The sequence below is a fragment of the Equus przewalskii genome, chromosome 1, assembly GCF_037783145.1.
Source record: "Equus przewalskii isolate Varuska chromosome 1, EquPr2, whole genome shotgun sequence".
Classification (NCBI taxonomy): domain Eukaryota; kingdom Metazoa; phylum Chordata; class Mammalia; order Perissodactyla; family Equidae; genus Equus; species Equus przewalskii.
The window spans coordinates 171,633,046-171,651,724 of NC_091831.1; the positions used below are offsets into that span (position 1 = coordinate 171,633,046).

At 35.5% G+C, this 18,679-nt stretch overlaps 1 protein-coding gene across 16 annotated transcripts in view; it reads right to left on the reverse strand.

Annotated features, from left to right (window-relative positions):
• Positions 1-18,679, reverse strand: part of RALGAPA1 (Ral GTPase activating protein catalytic subunit alpha 1) — a 225,311-nt gene that overhangs the window by 94,662 nt on the left and 111,970 nt on the right. For all 16 annotated transcript variants that reach the window (XR_011530802.1, XR_011530801.1, XM_070588316.1 and 13 more), the window contains 4 exons: positions 16,599-16,657; positions 13,093-13,201; positions 11,644-11,754; positions 6,147-6,215 (listed from right to left, as the gene is read on the reverse strand). Coding sequence is in view for 14 of the 16 variants with exons in the window: in XM_070588316.1 (XP_070444417.1) it covers positions 6,147-6,215; positions 11,644-11,754; positions 13,093-13,201; positions 16,599-16,657 (348 nt within the window). In the remaining 2 variants the exon portion in view is untranslated. The remainder of the gene's footprint in view (positions 1-6,146; positions 6,216-11,643; positions 11,755-13,092; positions 13,202-16,598; positions 16,658-18,679) is intronic.

An 18,679-nucleotide genomic window follows, 5' to 3' on the forward strand; every position in this document is an offset into this window, starting at 1 on the left:
GGCCAGTGGCACAGTGGTTAAGCGCGCACGTTCAGCTTTGGCAGCCCAGGGTTCGCCAGTTCAGATCCCGGGTGCAGACACAGCACTGCTTGGCAAGCCATGCTGTGGCAGGCGTCCCACATATAAAATAGAGGAAGATGGGCAAAGATGTTAGCTCAGGGCCAGTCTTCCTCAACAAAAAGAGAAGGAATGGTGGCAGATGTTAGCGCAACAAAAAAAGAAAAACTAAGAAGAAATAAACAAAGAAGGGAAGAACTGATTCAAATCAGGAAAAGAACTAAAAGAAAAGGACAAAATCATATTAGAAATGAGGCCTGAATTAAAAGATGCCTAAAGAAGAATAAATTTGAGAAAAACAAAAGCAAGATTTAATAAGGGGCATTAAGGTACAGTGAGAAAACAATTAAGAGAATAATAATGAGATAACAAAAAAGGTAAAAAGTGTCAGAGAGAAAGTGCTTGACATGGGAGACAGAAAGACTGCAAAAGTCCACCAGAAGCCAAGACAAACTGGCCTGCAACATTCAAGTCTAACACATATCCTGGTAAAACTGCAAAAGTAAGACTTCAAAAATAAAGAAAAAATATCCTTAGAGCCCCCAGGAAAAACGGCGAAATAATTTAAGAGAGTAAGAGAACAAAACTGGCATCAGACTTCTCAAGAACAATATACAAAGCAAAGGCAACATTGTGAAAAAAACCTTCAAGGAAAGTTAAGTGTGAACCAAAGATTCCATATCTAGCCAAGCTGTTTTTCAAGTGTCAGTGTTACAGAAAAGAGCTCAGAGAATTCTGTGTTCATGAGCCCATCCTGGAAAATAAAGACGAGCTTCATCTAACCAAGAAGGTGACTGAGGAACTTCAGCAAAAAGACTAATGGTGCATATTCGACATATTTAGTTAAAGATCTAAGATTAAAAAAAAAGGTAGAGATGAATGTGAAGAATCATTTTTTATATGACATATGCTATATGATGGTATGTATAGAAATAACTAAAAATGAACGCAGAGAGAGAGAGAGAAAAGTGAAAAAGCTCATTTATTAACATATAGGCAGTAGACAGGAGATAAAGGACACCCTTAAATAATCACAAACCACACAGTAAAAGATTAAATAAGAAAGCAAGGGGAAAAAGGCATTAAAAAAGGTATAATATAAAGGTAACCACAAGAACAAAGTACAAAATGTCCTGAATACTGAAAGGAACTTAAAAAACAGAAGAACAAAGGAAATATATCATATAGAGAAAGAAACATAGAAAACATAATATGCATAATAGCCATAAAATAAAATGACAGAGGCAAGATAAAAATTACGTCTTACCAGAATGAGTTTAACTTGCCTAATAAAAAGATATTCAATTTGGCTCACAAAGCAAGACCCAAATATATGTTATATTCATGAGAAAGAGTTAAACAAAAAGATTCAGAAAGGCTAAAATTAAAGAGACGGGCAAAAGTATACCAGGCAAATTAGAATTCAAACGAAAAGGCATTAACATTAAAAGCTATTATTTAAAATGAAGACAAAACATTTATCAATATCCATGTATCAAATAACAGTGACTATTTTTATAAAGCAAAAACTACAATAGACGCAAGTAAATAAGAGGAACATTAACAACGGGAGACCTCAAGACACGACTCTTAGTACAAGACCGATCAAGTGGACAAAATATAGCTCACGTGAACTAACGTTGCTTGAGATCCTCAACAATGTTTAACAATATTAAAGGGATCTTGTCACCAAAAATGGGAAAACCGCTAGTACAGAAACTCAAGAAACAGACCTTAATTATTCACTAAAGGGTAAAGATGAACTTTTTAACATAGGGAACACAGAAATCTGGTTATCCATTAGGAAAAACAACAAAAATTAGATCCCTATCTCAAAACATAGAGAATAAACTCTGAAAGGATGAGGGATGCAAACATAAAGAATGAAACCATACAAGTACTAGAGAAAACACGGGTAAATTCCTCTTTATCCACGGTACAGGGAAAGGCTTTCTACTGATGACTCAAAATCCAGACACAATCAAAGAAAAGACTTATAAACTGACTACATAAGAATAAATTCTTTTCCATGATCTCCCAAAAGAAACAACAAAAAACCCACCATAAACAAAATCAAAAGACAAATGAGAAAAAGGGAGAAAACTTTTTGCATATACATATATCACAGTTAAGAGCTAATATCCCTAGTACGTAAAAATTTGAGGGAAAAATACCAAAACCTGACAGAAACTGTAAGAAGACATTAATAGACAATTTAGAAAAATAAAGAATCAGGCCATTAGTAAATACGAGAAGATACTCAACCTCACTTATAAAAAGAGAAAGGTAAATGAAAACGACACTGAGATACCATCGTTCCCCTATCAAACTGGCAAAAATAGAAAAACATGACACACTCTGGTTAGGCTCTGTGGAAACAGACACTCTCACAGTTCACTTGTGGGAACATCAATATTTAACAAACCTTTATCTGTTTACCTTTGACCCAGCAATACCACTTCCAGGAATATACCCTGAAAACACCTTCCAAAATGTAAAATATATAGGCACAAAGTTAGCAACTGCAGCACTGTTTGTAACCGCAAAATTCTGAAAACATATGTCTATATGCCCATACGTAGGAGAGTGAGTTAAATAAACTATGGCACATTCACACAATGGAGTACTAATACTATGGAGCTGTAATAAAGAACATCAAAGGTCTTTGTGAATTGAGGTATTGTAAATTTCCAGGATGTACAGTGAAGTGAAAGATCTGAAACACCAAAGAATATCCAGAATATGGTACTTCTGTGTACCAAACAAGGAGAAAAAACAAAATACAGATGTATCTGCTCACCTGTACAAAAATAAACAAAGGATGAATAAACCACAGACTAAAAAAAAAAAAACCAGGGATGAAAGAAAAAAACCCTAAAATGGAATACATACAGAAAAAAATGACCTGAACTGCATTTCAAATGAATTATATAAACACACTGAGGTGAGGAAGGGGGGGAGAAGTAACCCAAATTATGCATATAGGTAGATAAAGAAATACATATATGTATATATTTTACATATATGTAAAATACATATTATATATGTGTGTGTACACATATTAGCTATTTTCTAGATCTATCTGCTGAGAGGGCCTAAAAAAAATAACAACCCAATGACAATGTTCAGGGAGAAACTGAGAGCCAGGTATTTTTGCTTACTTACTCTGTCCTGAGCCAGAGGGAAGTCTCTGGGGGTGCTAGTATGCTCAAATAGAACCACCTCTTTGTTTTGTGTGTTCCTAGGGGACTCATGAATGCCAAGCCCTGTCAGTTCCCAGAGCTAGGTAAGAGGGAGCCACTCCCTTAGGTAGCAGCTGTAACATTGGGGTGCTAGATGTGTGGACAAGCTCCTTCCAGGGAGAGGCTGGAGACCTGGTTTTATTGTTGGAGCAAGCCAGCCAGAGAATACAGGGGAAGTGCCCACTGGCTCTTACTGGTGGGGTGGGAGGCTTACAGTCAGCACCTACATGCAGGGTGATTAGAAGTTAGACCCTCAGGCAGCAGCTGGGCAAAGTGTGCAGTTAAATCCTTTGCAGAGGAAGAAGAGTAGATGGCTGTTTGGCCTGCTCCCTCTGCCCTTAGCCCTGGGGCGACAGCTGTGGCAACGCTCCTGTGCCTCCAACAAGCACTTTCTTTTGTTTTCTGTAGTTCTATGGGACAGTGAACACAAGCCTCGTGGCTTTTAGAGCCAGGTGATTTGGAGGCCTGCCCTTTGAGTGGCAGGCTTAAAAGTGGGGGTGTTATGTGTGTGGCCTAAACCTTCCTCTCCTCAGAGAGAAGCTGGGGGTCAGGGGTTCCCTCCTGATTGTATGGAGCTATGCCAGGGGTGGGGTTTATAGCAAGAGCGTGTGTTAGCCTTTCCCACCCATTTCAACGCGGGTATCTTCTCAGTCGCCTGATGTGTAGGACTAGTTTCTGGATTTCTCTCAGAGGGAAGAGCTCCATGTAGGGCTGTATCTTTGGTACATTCATGGGAAGAGGGAAATCTAGGAGCCTCCTATGTCGCTGTCTTGGTGACCCCTCTGTGCCTGCTCTTTAATTGTTATTCTTCAAGGTGTTATACTTTGCTAACCCTTCATACTCTGTAAATTCTCCTTAAGCGATCTCATATATTCCCACAGTTTAATACTGCTCGTGTGTTGACAATGTCAATAATTTTGTGTTGAGCCTCAAACTGACTACTTTAGGTATATAGTTGCTTTGCTGTGGTCTCTACCCGGGCGTTACTCTGTACGTGCAATATGACGAAAATTGAAATTCAGCTTTCTCCAACAACCCTGCTCTTTTTTTCTTTATTCCTGACCTTGATTGTGGATTCCACTTTGGAAATATTTACTCTTTACTCCTTTAGCCTTAGTTCAAATATCATCAATTCTTACCGAGATGACTGTAATAACAATGACCATATTATTCCTAAGTCAACTTTCACACTTTTTCAAGGAATCTTTTACAAATTTGGGATTTCATTGTGCATTAAAACGCTTCTAAAAAGTCACTTTCATAAAAGTCCAAGGTTCTTAACATGGCATCCAAGGCCCTTCCTATCTTGACCCCTCCTATCTCTGCTGCCTAATTCCTCCTCTGAGCCATGTACTTCATACCCTCTAATATGGAATTGCCTGTTTTCCCATGACATACCATGCCATTTCACACCTCCGGATTTCACACATGCTATTCCCTCCACTTGGAATAACTCTCTGAGTCTAACCTTTGTATTCATTTATGTAGAAAACCCTATACCTTTAAGGAAGTTTTCCCTTAACAAGCCTTTCTGTCTCAGTAATTAATTACTTCCTCCTCTATCCTACCTCTTATTATATACATCTTTCTACCTTTTATAGTAAACACTTACTATACTGGATTGCCTCAACTGTCTCTCTACTCTTTAAAATTCATGAGAGCAGGGACTATCTTATTTATATCTGTTTAACCAGTTCCAAGCAGAATACCACACACATATTTTGCGATGAATAAATGTTTAGCGAGTTAAGTGGGCCAGGAACAAAAACTTGGTTGTGGAGCTTTTTCATATTAATAGCTAGGCCTCTGGCAGACAAAGATGATCTAGAAGGGATGGCTAATTAGTTCTCCAGATATTGTTCAAAAACTGGATTTGGAATTCTTCACTATAGTCTAAGACACTAAAATAAAGGACTCTGGCTAGAAGTGGAGTATACGTATCTTCAAGAATGAGGAAAAATGTATTCATCAAGAGCTAGACAAATAGGTACAAAACGCATTTGATAATGGGTATATTACACTGAATAGGAAGAGGAAGAATAAAAAATTCTGAGGTAAACTCACAAAATTAGTGATATACAAGACAGCAGGAATAAAATGAAAAGACCAAAAGTGTATACAGTATGTAAGCCAACCAAGAAAACAACTGAGAATAGGTCCAGAAACATAATTACAGACAAAGACTTCAAAATAATTACGATATATATGTTAAAATCTATTAAAAAGATGGATTTAATTGATGAAGAAATGCAGAATTTCAGGAAAGATATGGTAACTGTAAAAAGAAACCAAATAGAAACTTTAGACTGATAAATACAATACCTGAAATAATTAAAGGAGTCTCATAATGATTTCATGAGGAAAATGCAATCTTGTAGAACTTTTTGGTGGCCAGACGGTATGTCTTCTCCTAAGTGTTACATCTCTCTATATTATATGTATTCTACTTAATGGAAATTTCTTTACTTTCCACTAGTAACAGCTATACAAAGATGCATAGCTGCCTTCAGAGTTGATGAATTCCTTAGAATTAATAATTTTCAGGTACAGACAAAACCATAATTTGACAGGATAAAATAATTATAAAGGGACAGAATGTCCTCCAAGGTTCCTTACAACCCTGAGAGTCAAAGACTTTATCGAACGACCATGATTAACTTGAAATTTGAACTAAAATATAATTTAGTTACACTTAAATAATGGAAAGATATATTTCACATTATAGTTAATTTTAAATACAAGATGAATTAATGTTTACCATTACTAAATATATATACCTTTCAACTTTAAAATACAAATACTTTACTAGACAACTACATGTTAAATATCAAACAAAATTTAAATTACCCTCTTGTCCATTTCATAAGACGAAGCTTCTGTACTTGGCAAAAGATGGGTAATAGTGGCTATTAGGATCTGTAGGCAAGAAAAAAAAGAGCTCAAAATATGTTAAACTAACGGTGCATCCTAAAACTTAAATGCTAATACTAAAGTGATATAAAATCCATTGCTGAGAGTTATCCTAAATACATTAACTGTTATTTCAAAGTAATTTTTAATAAGCAAGTTTTTCAAGTACACTTAAGTATCAATCATTTACAATCCTTATGTACAGAACCAAAATTGTATATGCTCTGTTAACTATGAAATGGATTTCTTATGAGTTCAGTTCATGAATCAATATCTATAAACACAAAGATAATATATGTTCTAATAGAAAAATTAGAAGATATAGAGAAGCAAAAGGATTTATAAAAACCAAATGCAATTCTATCACTCAATAGAAATCTACTCTGCTCAGTGAATTAGGTATAGAAGAAATGTACCTCAACATAATTAAGGCCATACATGACAAGTACACAGCTAACAACATACTCAATAGTGAAAAGTTAACAGCCTTTCCTCTAAGGTCAGGAACAAGACAAGGATGCCCACAATTGCCATTTCTATTCAACATGGTACTGGAAGTCCTACCACAGTAATTAGGGAAGAAAAAGAAAGAAAAGGCATCCAAATCTGAAAGGAAGAAGTAAAATTACTTGTTTGAAGACAACATGATCCTATATATAGGAAACTCAAAACTTTCCACCAAAAAACAGAACTAATAAACGAATTTGGTGAAGTTGCAGGATACAAAATCTATATACAAAAATCAGTTGTGTTTCCATACACTAACAACAAACTATCGGAAAGAGGAATTAAGAAACATATCCCATTTACAACAGCACTAAAATCACTAAAATACTTAGGAATAAATTTAACCAAGGAGGTTAAAGACTTGTACACTGAAAACTATAAAACATTGATGAATGACATTGAAGAAGACACAAATAAATGGAAAAATATTCCATATTACAGATTGGAAGAATATTATTCAATTGTTCATACTACCCACAACAATCTACAGATTCAACATAATCCCTATCAAAATTCCAATGGCATTAGAATATAAAAATAGATAGGAAAAACTATCCTAAAATTTGTATGAAACCACAAAAAAACCCAAAGAGCCAATCTTGAGAAAGAAGAACAAAGTTGGAGGCATCACACTTCCTGATTTCAAACTCTACTATAAAGCTATAGTAATCAAAACATGGCACTGACCGTAAGGTACTCACATAAAACCAGGAACATAGACCAGTGGATCAAGATAGAGAGCTGAGACATAAACTTATGCATTTATCATCAACTAATCTTTGACAAGGGCACTAAGAACACACAATTGGGAAAAGACAGTCTCTTCAATAAAAGGTGTTGGGAAAACTGGATATCCACATACAAAAGAATGAAACTGGACCCCTATCTGACACCACTCACAAGAATTAACTCGAAATGGATTAAAGACTTAAATCTAAGACCTGAAAGCATGAAACTCCCAGAAGAAAACATAGGGAATATGATTCTTGAAACTGGTCTTGGCAGTGGTTTCTTGGATAAGACACCAAAAGCACAGGAAACAAAAGCTAAAATAAACAAGTGGGACTACATCAAACTAAAGAACTTCTGCACCGCAAAGGAAACAATAAATTGAAAAGGCAACGAATGGAATGGAGAAAATGTTTGCAAACCATGTATCTGGATAAGGGATTAATATCCAAAAATGTATAAAGAACGCATACAACTCAACAGCAAAAAAGCAAATAATCCAATTAAAAAATGGCCAAAGGACCTGGAGAGACAGCTTTCCAAAGAAGATATTCAAATGATTAAAAGATATATGAAAAGATGATCAACATCATTAATCATGAGGGAAATTCAAATCAAAACCATAATGAGATATCACCTCACATCTGTTAGGATGGAGATTTTCAAAAAGACAAATGATGATAGATGTTGGCAAGGATGTGGAGAAAAGGGAACCCTTGTGCACTATTGGTGGGAATGTAAACTGGTATAACCATTACAGAAAACAATATGGCAAATCCTCAAAAAATTAAAACTAGAACTACCATATGATCTAGCAATCCCACTCCTGTGTATATACCCAAAGGGAATGAAATTTCTATCTCAAAGAGATACCTGCATACTCATGTTCATTGCAGCATTATTCACAGTAGCCAAGATATGAAAACAACCTAAACGACCTTTGACAGACAAATGGATAAAGAAAATGTGATACATACACACACACAGACACACACACACACGCACACATACATACACAATGGAATATTATTAACCATAAAAAAGAAGGAAATCCTGCCATTTGTGACAACATGGATGAACCCGGAGAGCTTTATGCTAACTGAAATAAGCCAGACAGAGAAAGGCAAATACTGTACAGTATCATTTATATGTGGTCTATAAAAAAAAAAAACCTGATTTCACAGAAATAGATTTCATAGAAAGTTGCTAAGAGTAGATCTTAAGCATTCTCCCCACAAAAAAAAACGAGTTAACTATGTGAGGTAATGGATGGGTTAGTTATCTTGATCTTGGTAATCATTCCACAATATCCAATCATCATGGTGTACATTTTAAATATATATAATTATATCTGCCAATTATTCCTCAATAAAGTTGGGGTGAAAAATAAAGAAATCTACGGGCCGGCCCCGTGGCCGAGTGGTTAAGTTCGTGTGCTCTGCTTTGACAGTCCAGGGTTCAGATCCTAGGCACAGACATGGCACTGCTCATTAGGCCATGTTGAGGCAGCATCCCACATGACACAACTAGAAGGACCCACAACTAAAATATACAACTATGCACTGGGGGGATTTGGGGAGAAAAAAATCAGGAAAAAAAAAATTTAAAAATACAAAGAAATCTATTCCCCTGTCTTTCCAGATGTTTCTCTGTATATATGTAAACATATGCTTTTTAAAAAAAAGCATTTTATAATGTGGCTTTTAAAATTTACATATATTTTACAATGAGTACATGAATAAATTTGATACAGAAAATATAAAATAATAAAAAGACATTATTAAGTGAAGGTAGAATATTCATATACAGTATTATAACTTACCCTGGCAATCTGTTGATCTCATTCAATTTTTTTATGTGTATGTTATAAATGTATGGGGGTACATTTACAGTAATTTTCTTGTATGTTATTATATTTTTATAAATTATTATTCAATGCATCAAATTTAGAGGAAAAATTCCTCTAAATATACTTTATACAGTATAAAGCTTTACTCACTAGTAGAATCTAGTATATAGACGCACCCGCTTAATAATAGTAACAGAACTGCGCTTCTGTTCCCAACTAGGCAAATAGGTAACCATTAGTGAAATATGCTCCACTGTTTTCAGATTTCATTTCTTCATTCAAGTAGAGGTGGAGTATTATAACTCTTCATGTGTATCTGTAGCGATTGGCCACTATGATGCATAGTGAAGCAATCTGCAAAAACTTTGCACACTAGAGAAGTACTTAAGTATTAATAATATATAAATTGATGAATAAAATAAGGGAAAGAATTTGGAGGCTTTCACATGAAAAAAAAAATCTGCCTACTTAAAGAACAACCTTGATTTTCAGACAGAATAATCAATCTTAAAGGGTAAAATTTCAAATGTTTTAATACTGACTGACATACATATGCACATTCATCACATTTACATCCAGTTATCATGGCCCACATGATAATGATAAAAGCTGAAGTCAATATTTATTAAGATTTATGTCTCATCATTTTTATGGCAAAAAGTACTAAATGCTTTACATGTATTTTCTCATTTAGTCTTCAGAGCAACTCTGTGAGGTAGATTTTTTTTTTTTTTTTTTTAAGATTTTATTTTTTCCTTTTCCTCCCCAAAGCCCCCCAGTACATAGTTGTGTATTCTTCGTTGTGGGTTCTTCTAGTTGTGGCATGTGGGATGCTGCCTCAGCGTAGTCTGATGAGCAGTGCCATGTCCGCGCCCAGGATTCGAACTAACGAAACACTGGGCCGCCTGCAGCGGAGCGCGCGAACTTAACCACTCGGCCACGGGGCCAGCCCCTGAGGTAGATATTTTTATCCCAAACGTAAAGGTAAGAAAATTGGAGTTCAGAGGGCTAAAGAACCGGTTCATAGCTACAAAGTAAGTAAGTGGCAGAGTCAAGGGCAATTAAACCAGGTGTGTCTAATCCTCAAACCCAACCTCTTAACCATAATACTATATTCAACTCAACAGATATTTAGTGAACAGAGTCTACCTGAAAGTCACCCTAGGCATAAAAAACAATAAAGGAAAAAGAAACCCGGCGTGTCTTAAAGGAGTTTAGAATTTGTAGACAAACATATCTTGTGCCATAAAGAGAGGCTGGCAACACAGTTAAGTGAGAAAAGCCTGGACCTGAAATCTTATAGACTTGGGTTTGAACTCTGTTTCTGCTCCATTGGATTGTGACTTTATATAGATACTGTATCCTCAGTTCTCTCATCTTAAATAAAGGCGGGAAGTGGGGATAATAGTCCACCTCAAAAGATTTAGAATTAAACAAGATATAATGAAAATATGACTGGTACATAGTAGGTGCCCAATAAATATTAATTATCGTCTTTCCTAAAAATGTTATAAGAACATGAAGACACAAAAGATAAATTCTTGTTGGAGAGGTAAGGATTCTTATTTTTTGAGGAGATGGTATTTAAACCAATCACTGAAAGATGAGAGGGTAGAGAGGAGAAATACAGCATTTTAGGCAAGAAGAAGAGAGTGAGGGGTATGTTTAGGGGAGAGTAAGCTGACTTGGGCGCCTGGACTATAGGGTATTTCAAAGGAATCTGTACAGGATTCTGAAAAGATGGGTTGGGTCTTCATCTGGAGGCCTCAAATTCCCAGCTAAAGAATTTGGGTCTTATTTTATAAGCAAAGGAAAATCACTCAGAGATTTTGTTTTGTTTGGTTTTTGGGGTTAGTGACATAAAAGTCATGTGAATGTGAGCGATAACTTGGAGTGGAAGACATACGAAGCCAGGAGACCAGCTAGAAGGCTACGACAAAGAAAGAATAACGAAGGCCTGGAATGTGTCAGGTGTTGTAGGAGGCACAGAATAAGAACTTCATAAATGATGGGCTCAAGAGGAAAGGAAAGGAATGAATCAAAATAATGTCCTGATTTTGGTAAATGAAGGGATAAAATGTTTTCTTATGTAAGAGAGGGAATGAAGTCGAATATACATTTATAAAGACAATCGCAATCACAAATTTGCACGTAGCATTTAAAACCAACAACACAAAAAATACAAAGGGACTGTCATGAACTCTGATACCTCAAAAAAGCATCCTGGGTTGCCATTATTTAGCTATATAAAATTTAAAGAAAACTATTAAATAGTCTTATATTTCAAGGTATCCAAATGTAAGGATCTTTAACAAGGTCATAATAAGAAATAAATGAGAAAATACTCACTTGAATAATTTTCAAGGGAGAATCAGGTTGGTAAATCTGAAGTCTAGGTACATAATGAACCAGCATGTGAAGCATGTTACAAGCTACATGGGCCACTGTTTTATTAGTAAACTGTAATAATAACCGAAAAAAAGAAAAAAAGAAAACCACTGTTATAAAACATTTCTTCTTGAACTATTATTCATCAATGCATTAATTGCTGAAAAATTTTAAATTTCATGTTTCTTTTTTTATTCTATATTTATAATGTGTTTATTGAAATACTATTAAGAAGATAAACATACAGCTGCAAAATAAAATCACGACACATTCCAAAGATACAATTAACTTTATTTTTTCTTTGTAATGTATGACTGTCTTCATTAAAGTTTTATTCCATTTTCTCTTACCTGGATTTCTGCAATGGCCTCTAAACTGCTAATCTGGTTATCAATCTTTTCCGTATTCCAATCTACTCTACACAATACTTCCAAATTAATCTTCTAAAGAACTGTTCTGATACTGACGTTCTCTATGCTTAAAACTGTTGGACGACTCTCCCATGGCATAACGTCCAACTTCTTATGCTTCTCTCTCTGTGACCAAATCTCACCTACTTTTCGTACCCTGACCAAACATCTCCTCTTTCCAAAGTCTTCTCGGACACCTAAGTCGAAGTGATCTCTGCTTCCTCTGAACTCAGTCAGCAGTTTGTATGTACCACTCATCTGGTTCTCTCAGCTTTTTATATTTTATTACTCTTATTTTAATCTTTTTCAGCCATCATATTATTTATCTCTTGAATCTAGTATTTATAATATTTTTTCATTCTAGTATCCCTCACTCTGCTTTGCAAAGTGCCTCAAACATAGTACAAACTCAAAAATACCACCAAATAGTTAGTATTTGTACTTTGTATGTTTAGAATCCTATAGAGATATTGTATTACAAGTCTTAAGACAAAAATAATATCATGCATCCTTTTGCAAACAAAAAATATCCATCTATTCTCTCAGACTCTCCAAACAATTAGGTTATTATTTCTGAGCAAATCTTATTCTGGTCAGAAAGAGGGAATTTAACTTGAATGATAAAACCAAAAAGTTGAACAGCTCAAGAATTCAAGAAGTAATAAAGATCAAAGAGTAGGTTACAAAAACAGGAATTAAGGTAAAACAAACAAGCCCACATATGTTGTTAAATGACTGGTTTGGAAATATGTATCCTAGGGACAAAGCCAAATAAATAAAAAGTTGAGATAAAAATAGGTCATCACTAAGATACCCCAAATTCAAGAGTAGGACCACTCTTAAGGAAAAAGTCAGGAACAAGGAAATAATGTAATAATTAATTAATGAAAACATTTATTGTTTTATTCAGTAAGGGCATAGATATAATTAACATTCGGAGAAAAATAATCATGCATTCTATATTATCTTAATATTTTCCACTAAATTAGTTTTTTTTTACCTTTAAGGAAACACAAATTACATTCAGAGCTTCCTTAATTTGAGGATGATGAGACTCATGGACTAGTTCTTCACAAATCCAAATTCCTAAACTGCAAAGTGCTACACATCTGCAAAAAAGGCAACCAAAACAATGATACAATAAAAGTGGATGAGTCGTGAAATGAAACCACCACCTCAACCAAAACACCCATAACCATCCAATACAGAACCAACATGCGCTGTTTAAGAGTTAATCAATTTGTTACTCTGTTCTTTAGCTCTTTCTGTTACTCTGTTCTTTAGCTCTTCTTAGAAAGAGAAAGCAGGAGGAAAGCACATCCCCGAAACTCTAAGCCAAATTTTCAATTATAATTTACTACCAAGATCATAGGTGTGATAACACAAGATCTTTCTACCAAACCTATAGTAATAAACTGATATTATCATAAAGCTTCCCAAACAAATATGCAATCTGCTTTCGAAAAGGAAAGTGTGTAATTTTATTGACTGATAGCAAGGTAAACCTAAGCAAAAACATGAAGCTGCCGAGATAAGTCAAATATTTTTTTCGTATCTTTTACATTTAACATACAAATTCTTTTTAAAACAAATTAGCAACACAAACAAAATTTCTACATTTTATTAGGGGATTCCAACAGAAACAGAACTTGTGGAAATTTTGCTCTGTTCCCTAATGTCTTGTGAAACTTCAATTCCCTACTTCAGCTGATCAGAATTAGTAGGAATTTCTATTACTGTGTTCAAGTATAAGCGTCTGATGAAGCACATGATGGTTCTCACTAAGTATAAAAAGAGTCAACTCCTATAGTCTCCTGGTATACCTGGCATGTCCTGATACTGATATTCGTTTTTTGTGTGTGTGTGAGGAAGACTGTCACTGAGCTAACATCTGTGCCAATCTTCCTCTATTTTATGTGAGATGCTGCCACAGCATGGCTTGATGAGTGGTGTGTACGTCTGCACCTGGGATCTGAATCTGCAAACCCCGGCCCACCAAAGCGTAGTGTGCAGACTTAACCACTACACCACCAGGCTGGCCCCAATATTGATATTCTTAAATTAAATTCAGTAGAACGCTAAATTTGAGAACAATTCAAGGCAGAACTATTTTCCTTTCCGAACACAGTAGATCAGAAGTTCTTACGTCCCTTCTTTCAGTCTATCACAGCATTAAAGCTACTAAATAGTTTACTGTCAAAACTCAGAAAGTCTTCTAAGCAAAGTCTACTGCTTTATTTCTTCCCTACTGTTGTCTATCCTAAATCTTAGGTGACATTTACAGATCAAAATAACCAAGTTTCAGGTTTCACAGTGAAAAGAGCTGTAATCCCTAGAGTAACAAGAAACTCTGAAGGGAAACAGAGCTGTCCGTGGACGCAGCTAACTTAAGGCACTTGTTTGGTAACAGAGGAGTGAGACCAGTTTGTTTTGTTTGTGTGTACAGTTGCCTACATTCCTCAAGATGTCAAAATAATCTAGATTTTTTCCAGTATGGCTCAACTCTCTGCTCCTGGTCAGATTTTCAGGTATAAGCTTCTAAGACCTCACATTCCTGAAAGTTATACGAAAACAAGTTTAGAAAATGCTTATGTTCAACTTCTGCAATTTTCCTATACTCTCAATACAAGCCATTGTGTTAACGATTCCCAAGGCTACTTCTGGGTAGATATGTTTTAGGCTTCAATATTCTTTCACTGAGAGGCAATGTAGTTGAAAGAAAAAAAAAAACAGCAAAAGATCTAGAATCTGAAGCTCTAGGTTCAAATCTTGTTTTGCCACTTCTTACCTATACATCTAACAAGGCTCTGAAGACAAACTGCCAGGGCTTTAATCGTGGCTCTGCCATGTCTGGGTGATAGAAGAGATTATTTAAATTCTCTGGGCTCCCATCTATAAAAGGGAGGATAAAAATTGTACCTATATCCTGGAGTGGCTGCAAAGATTAAATGAGGTAATAAAAGTGTTTAGAACAGTGCCTTGCAGACAGAAACGGCTTAATAAATGTTAGCAGTCTAAGCCATCAGTTCTTTCCTACCAAAATTGGAACAATAATAATGATTCCAATAATTTCTTAGAATTGTGCGGAGGACTAAATGAAACAATATTATGGGAAAATCCTTGTAAAATTAAAGGTTATCATTATTAACACAGAAAATGCTAGAGAAATAATATTGAAAATCATCAAACTTGGGGCTAAAAACTACCAGAAATGAAAATATGGAATAATGGAAAAGATAATGTTGTTTTCTGGAGTAGTTGTTTAGTATTAAAATGGAATTAATGTAAAAGAAGAATTTACTCAAAGAGATTTCTTTTTAGTTAACTTGGATATTAAATGAGAAAAATATGCAATGGAATTAAAAAGCTGGAGCTATGTCTCATTTAAGCAAACTGCTCATTTTACATGATTTTTAGCTCCTGCAAAAATAAGAGGTTTAAGTTAGAATTAGAATCCAAATGGTCAAAGCCGTGATCTGTACACTTTTATGAACCTTGGGTGATAAACTGTGTAGATTATTAGAAAAGAGGTAGCTTTGCACAGATGTAGGTCAGAGGAGTAGTGACACAGACTTCTGTTGAGGCTAATGACATACTACTAGAATTAGCGTCAAGAAATATAAAATATAAATTAATGATATTCAACGGAAAAGAAGAAACATGGTGTGCTAGTGGCAACCTGCTGATTTAAATTTCAACCTTTTTGGGAAAGGTTTAGTCAAGCAGCAAAAATGCCACAGTTTTCACTTTTTAATAAGACATTTAAAAAGGAAAACATTCTAAAATCTTATTACTTATAATCTATTTTTAAAAAAATATCCTGATAAAATATTCATAAATATTAATATATACTATTTTCTTAGATATATTACTTTCTACAATAAAAATATTTCATTTCAATTCAATTTAACAAACATTCATTGGGTAATTACTACTGCACTTCAAGGTATCGCATAAGAGACAGTGACAAACAGAACCTGAAGGGAAAGCAAAATGTACTTAAACTAAGATAAATCGTTTTAGATACAGAGAGTGACTATACTGAAAAAAATGACTAGGATTTTATTTATTTATTTATTTATTCTTAAAGATTTTATTTTTTTCCTTTTTCTCCCCGAAGCCCCCCGGTACATAGTTGTATATTCTTCGTTGTGGGTCCTTCTAGTTGTGGCATGTGGGACGCTGCCTCAGCATGGTTTGATGAGCAGTGCCATGTCCGTGCCCAGGATTCAAACCAACGAAACACTGGGCTTCCTGCAGCGGAGTGCGAGAACTTAACCACTCGGCCACGGGGCCAGCCCCAGGATTTTATTTTTTTAATGAAAGAAGGTTTGTATTGAAAACATGAAAAAAAGGTATTTAATCATCCAAATAATTTAAATTTCTACTTCAGAATAGCTTTTGTGTATCTAAAACAATCTGGACTGCTAAATAATTCAATCAACTTCTAAAATAAGATTCCAAACACAGAACAGTTGTATCACGTCTTAAGAGCATCTGACCTACCGTGCAGGACCAGAGGGCTCATCTCTTGCGGAACTTAATACAGTTTTGATTATAAGTTCCTAAAATAAGGGGAAAATAGTTAGTAGCAATGACTAAGATTTCATTCAACACATGTTTATTAAATGGCCACTATGGGCCCAGGCACTGTGCCAGGTGCTAGGTATACAATAGTGAATCATTCAACACATGTTTATTAAATGGCCACTATGGGCCCAGGCACTGTGCCAGGTGCTAGGTATACAATAGTGAAATAAAACAGTCCTTTTTCTCATGTACATACTTACAGAGTCCAATATAATTCATAAAATTAGCTAAATCAATAAAACAATAGTATGATCTGAATGTTTGTGTCCCCCTAAAATTCATGTGTTGAAATCCTAACCCCCAAAAGGTGACGGTATTAAGCGGTGGTTAGGTCATGAGGTTGGAGCCTTTGTGAAATGGATTAATGCTCTTGTAAAAGAGATGCCCAACGAGCTCCTTCCTGTGAAGGACTCTGTGAGGACACAGTGAGAAGGCGTTGGCTGTGGACCAGGAAGAAGGCCCTCACCAGAATACAAGTGTGCTGGAGCCTGGATCTTGGACCCCTCAGCCTCCAGAACTGTGAGAATTAAATTTCTGTTGTTTATAAGCTACCCAGTCTGCAGCATTTTGTTATAGCAGCCCACACAGACTAAGACAAACCATTTCTGAAATTTATAACCAAATGTATATGTTAAAAAGTAATTTTTTCTGATTAGAAGAGTAATAAAAAGCTCACTATAAGATAATCAAAGCAGATTTGATTATCTCCAAGGTATGAACATATTTTCAAATGTGAGAAATATCATTTAAAAGCAAGCCTCCTCTTCTTTGATAATTTGTAAAGCATGATAACGTGAAAGTTTGGGGAGAAGTGCTAGATAATAGTTAAAATTATGTAACTGAATAAAAACTTAAGAGGGAGAGTAAAGAGAAAGTAACTATCCAAAGAGAGGCTCTTGTACTGAGTTTGTGTTTAGTGGAAAGAGAAAAGAAAACTAGTCTATTAAGGAGTCTTGGATAGAATACTTAGGCAAGAAGTAAATCAAGATAGATCTGTGGAACGTAAGTCAAAGTTGAAGAGATTTAGGAAGGACAGCGACATCAACAGGGTCAAATACTAGAGTGGCTAAGGAGAGGAGAACAAGAATGCCACTAAGTTTGATGATTAAGAATCTGTTCATTCCTTTTTAATATTTTTTTTTTCCTGAAGAAGATTAGCACTGAGCTAACTGCTGCCAATCCTCCTCTTTTTGCTGAGGAAGACTGGCCCTGAGGTAACATCCGTGCCCATCTTCCTCTACTTTATATGTGGGACATCTACCACAGCAATGTCCGCACCCAGGATCCGAACCAGCGAACCCCAGGCCGCCAAAGCGGAACATGCGCACTTAACCGCTGCACCACCAGGCCGGCCCCTGTTCATTCCTTTTTAAAACATCATTCATAAGCATTTATCAGCTTAAAAGACTGTAAGCTCCTTGAGAGGAGTAACTTTCTACTTTGTAAACTTAGCATCTAGCCCAATGGCCGGCAGTTAATAGCACATGGAAGACAGCTGCTGTTTAAGCTGAAGAAATTTCTACGTAATAGGCCCTATCTTAAGTGCTGGAAATAAATAGATGGTTAGGACATAGTATCTACCCTTAAGAAGTTTAGGGAGGGAGGCAGATTTGTCAACAGTTAAAACCCAAGGTCATGTGTACAAGGATCAATGTGAACAAATAGCTCAACTTGGGAAAGTCATAGAAGACTTCACAAAGAGGTCGTAGGTAAACAGGATTTTGACCACTGATCAAGGTCAAGGACTATGATTATGTGTGTTTGGGGTGATTAAGAGAGACAAGAAGAGGAGAACAGGTCTATATAATGATGCTTCAGGCAGAAAGAAATGGATTTGCAAAAGCATAGAACTGAAAAATGGCACAGTAGTTTCCATGTGGCTATCTGGCTGTGGTTTAGAGTACATCGGGAGCTGGTTTCAATGAAAATGTGAAAATTAAAGGTGACCACTATGGTATGCAACTTTCCCCTTAAATCTTCATTTTTTTAAGAGTAAT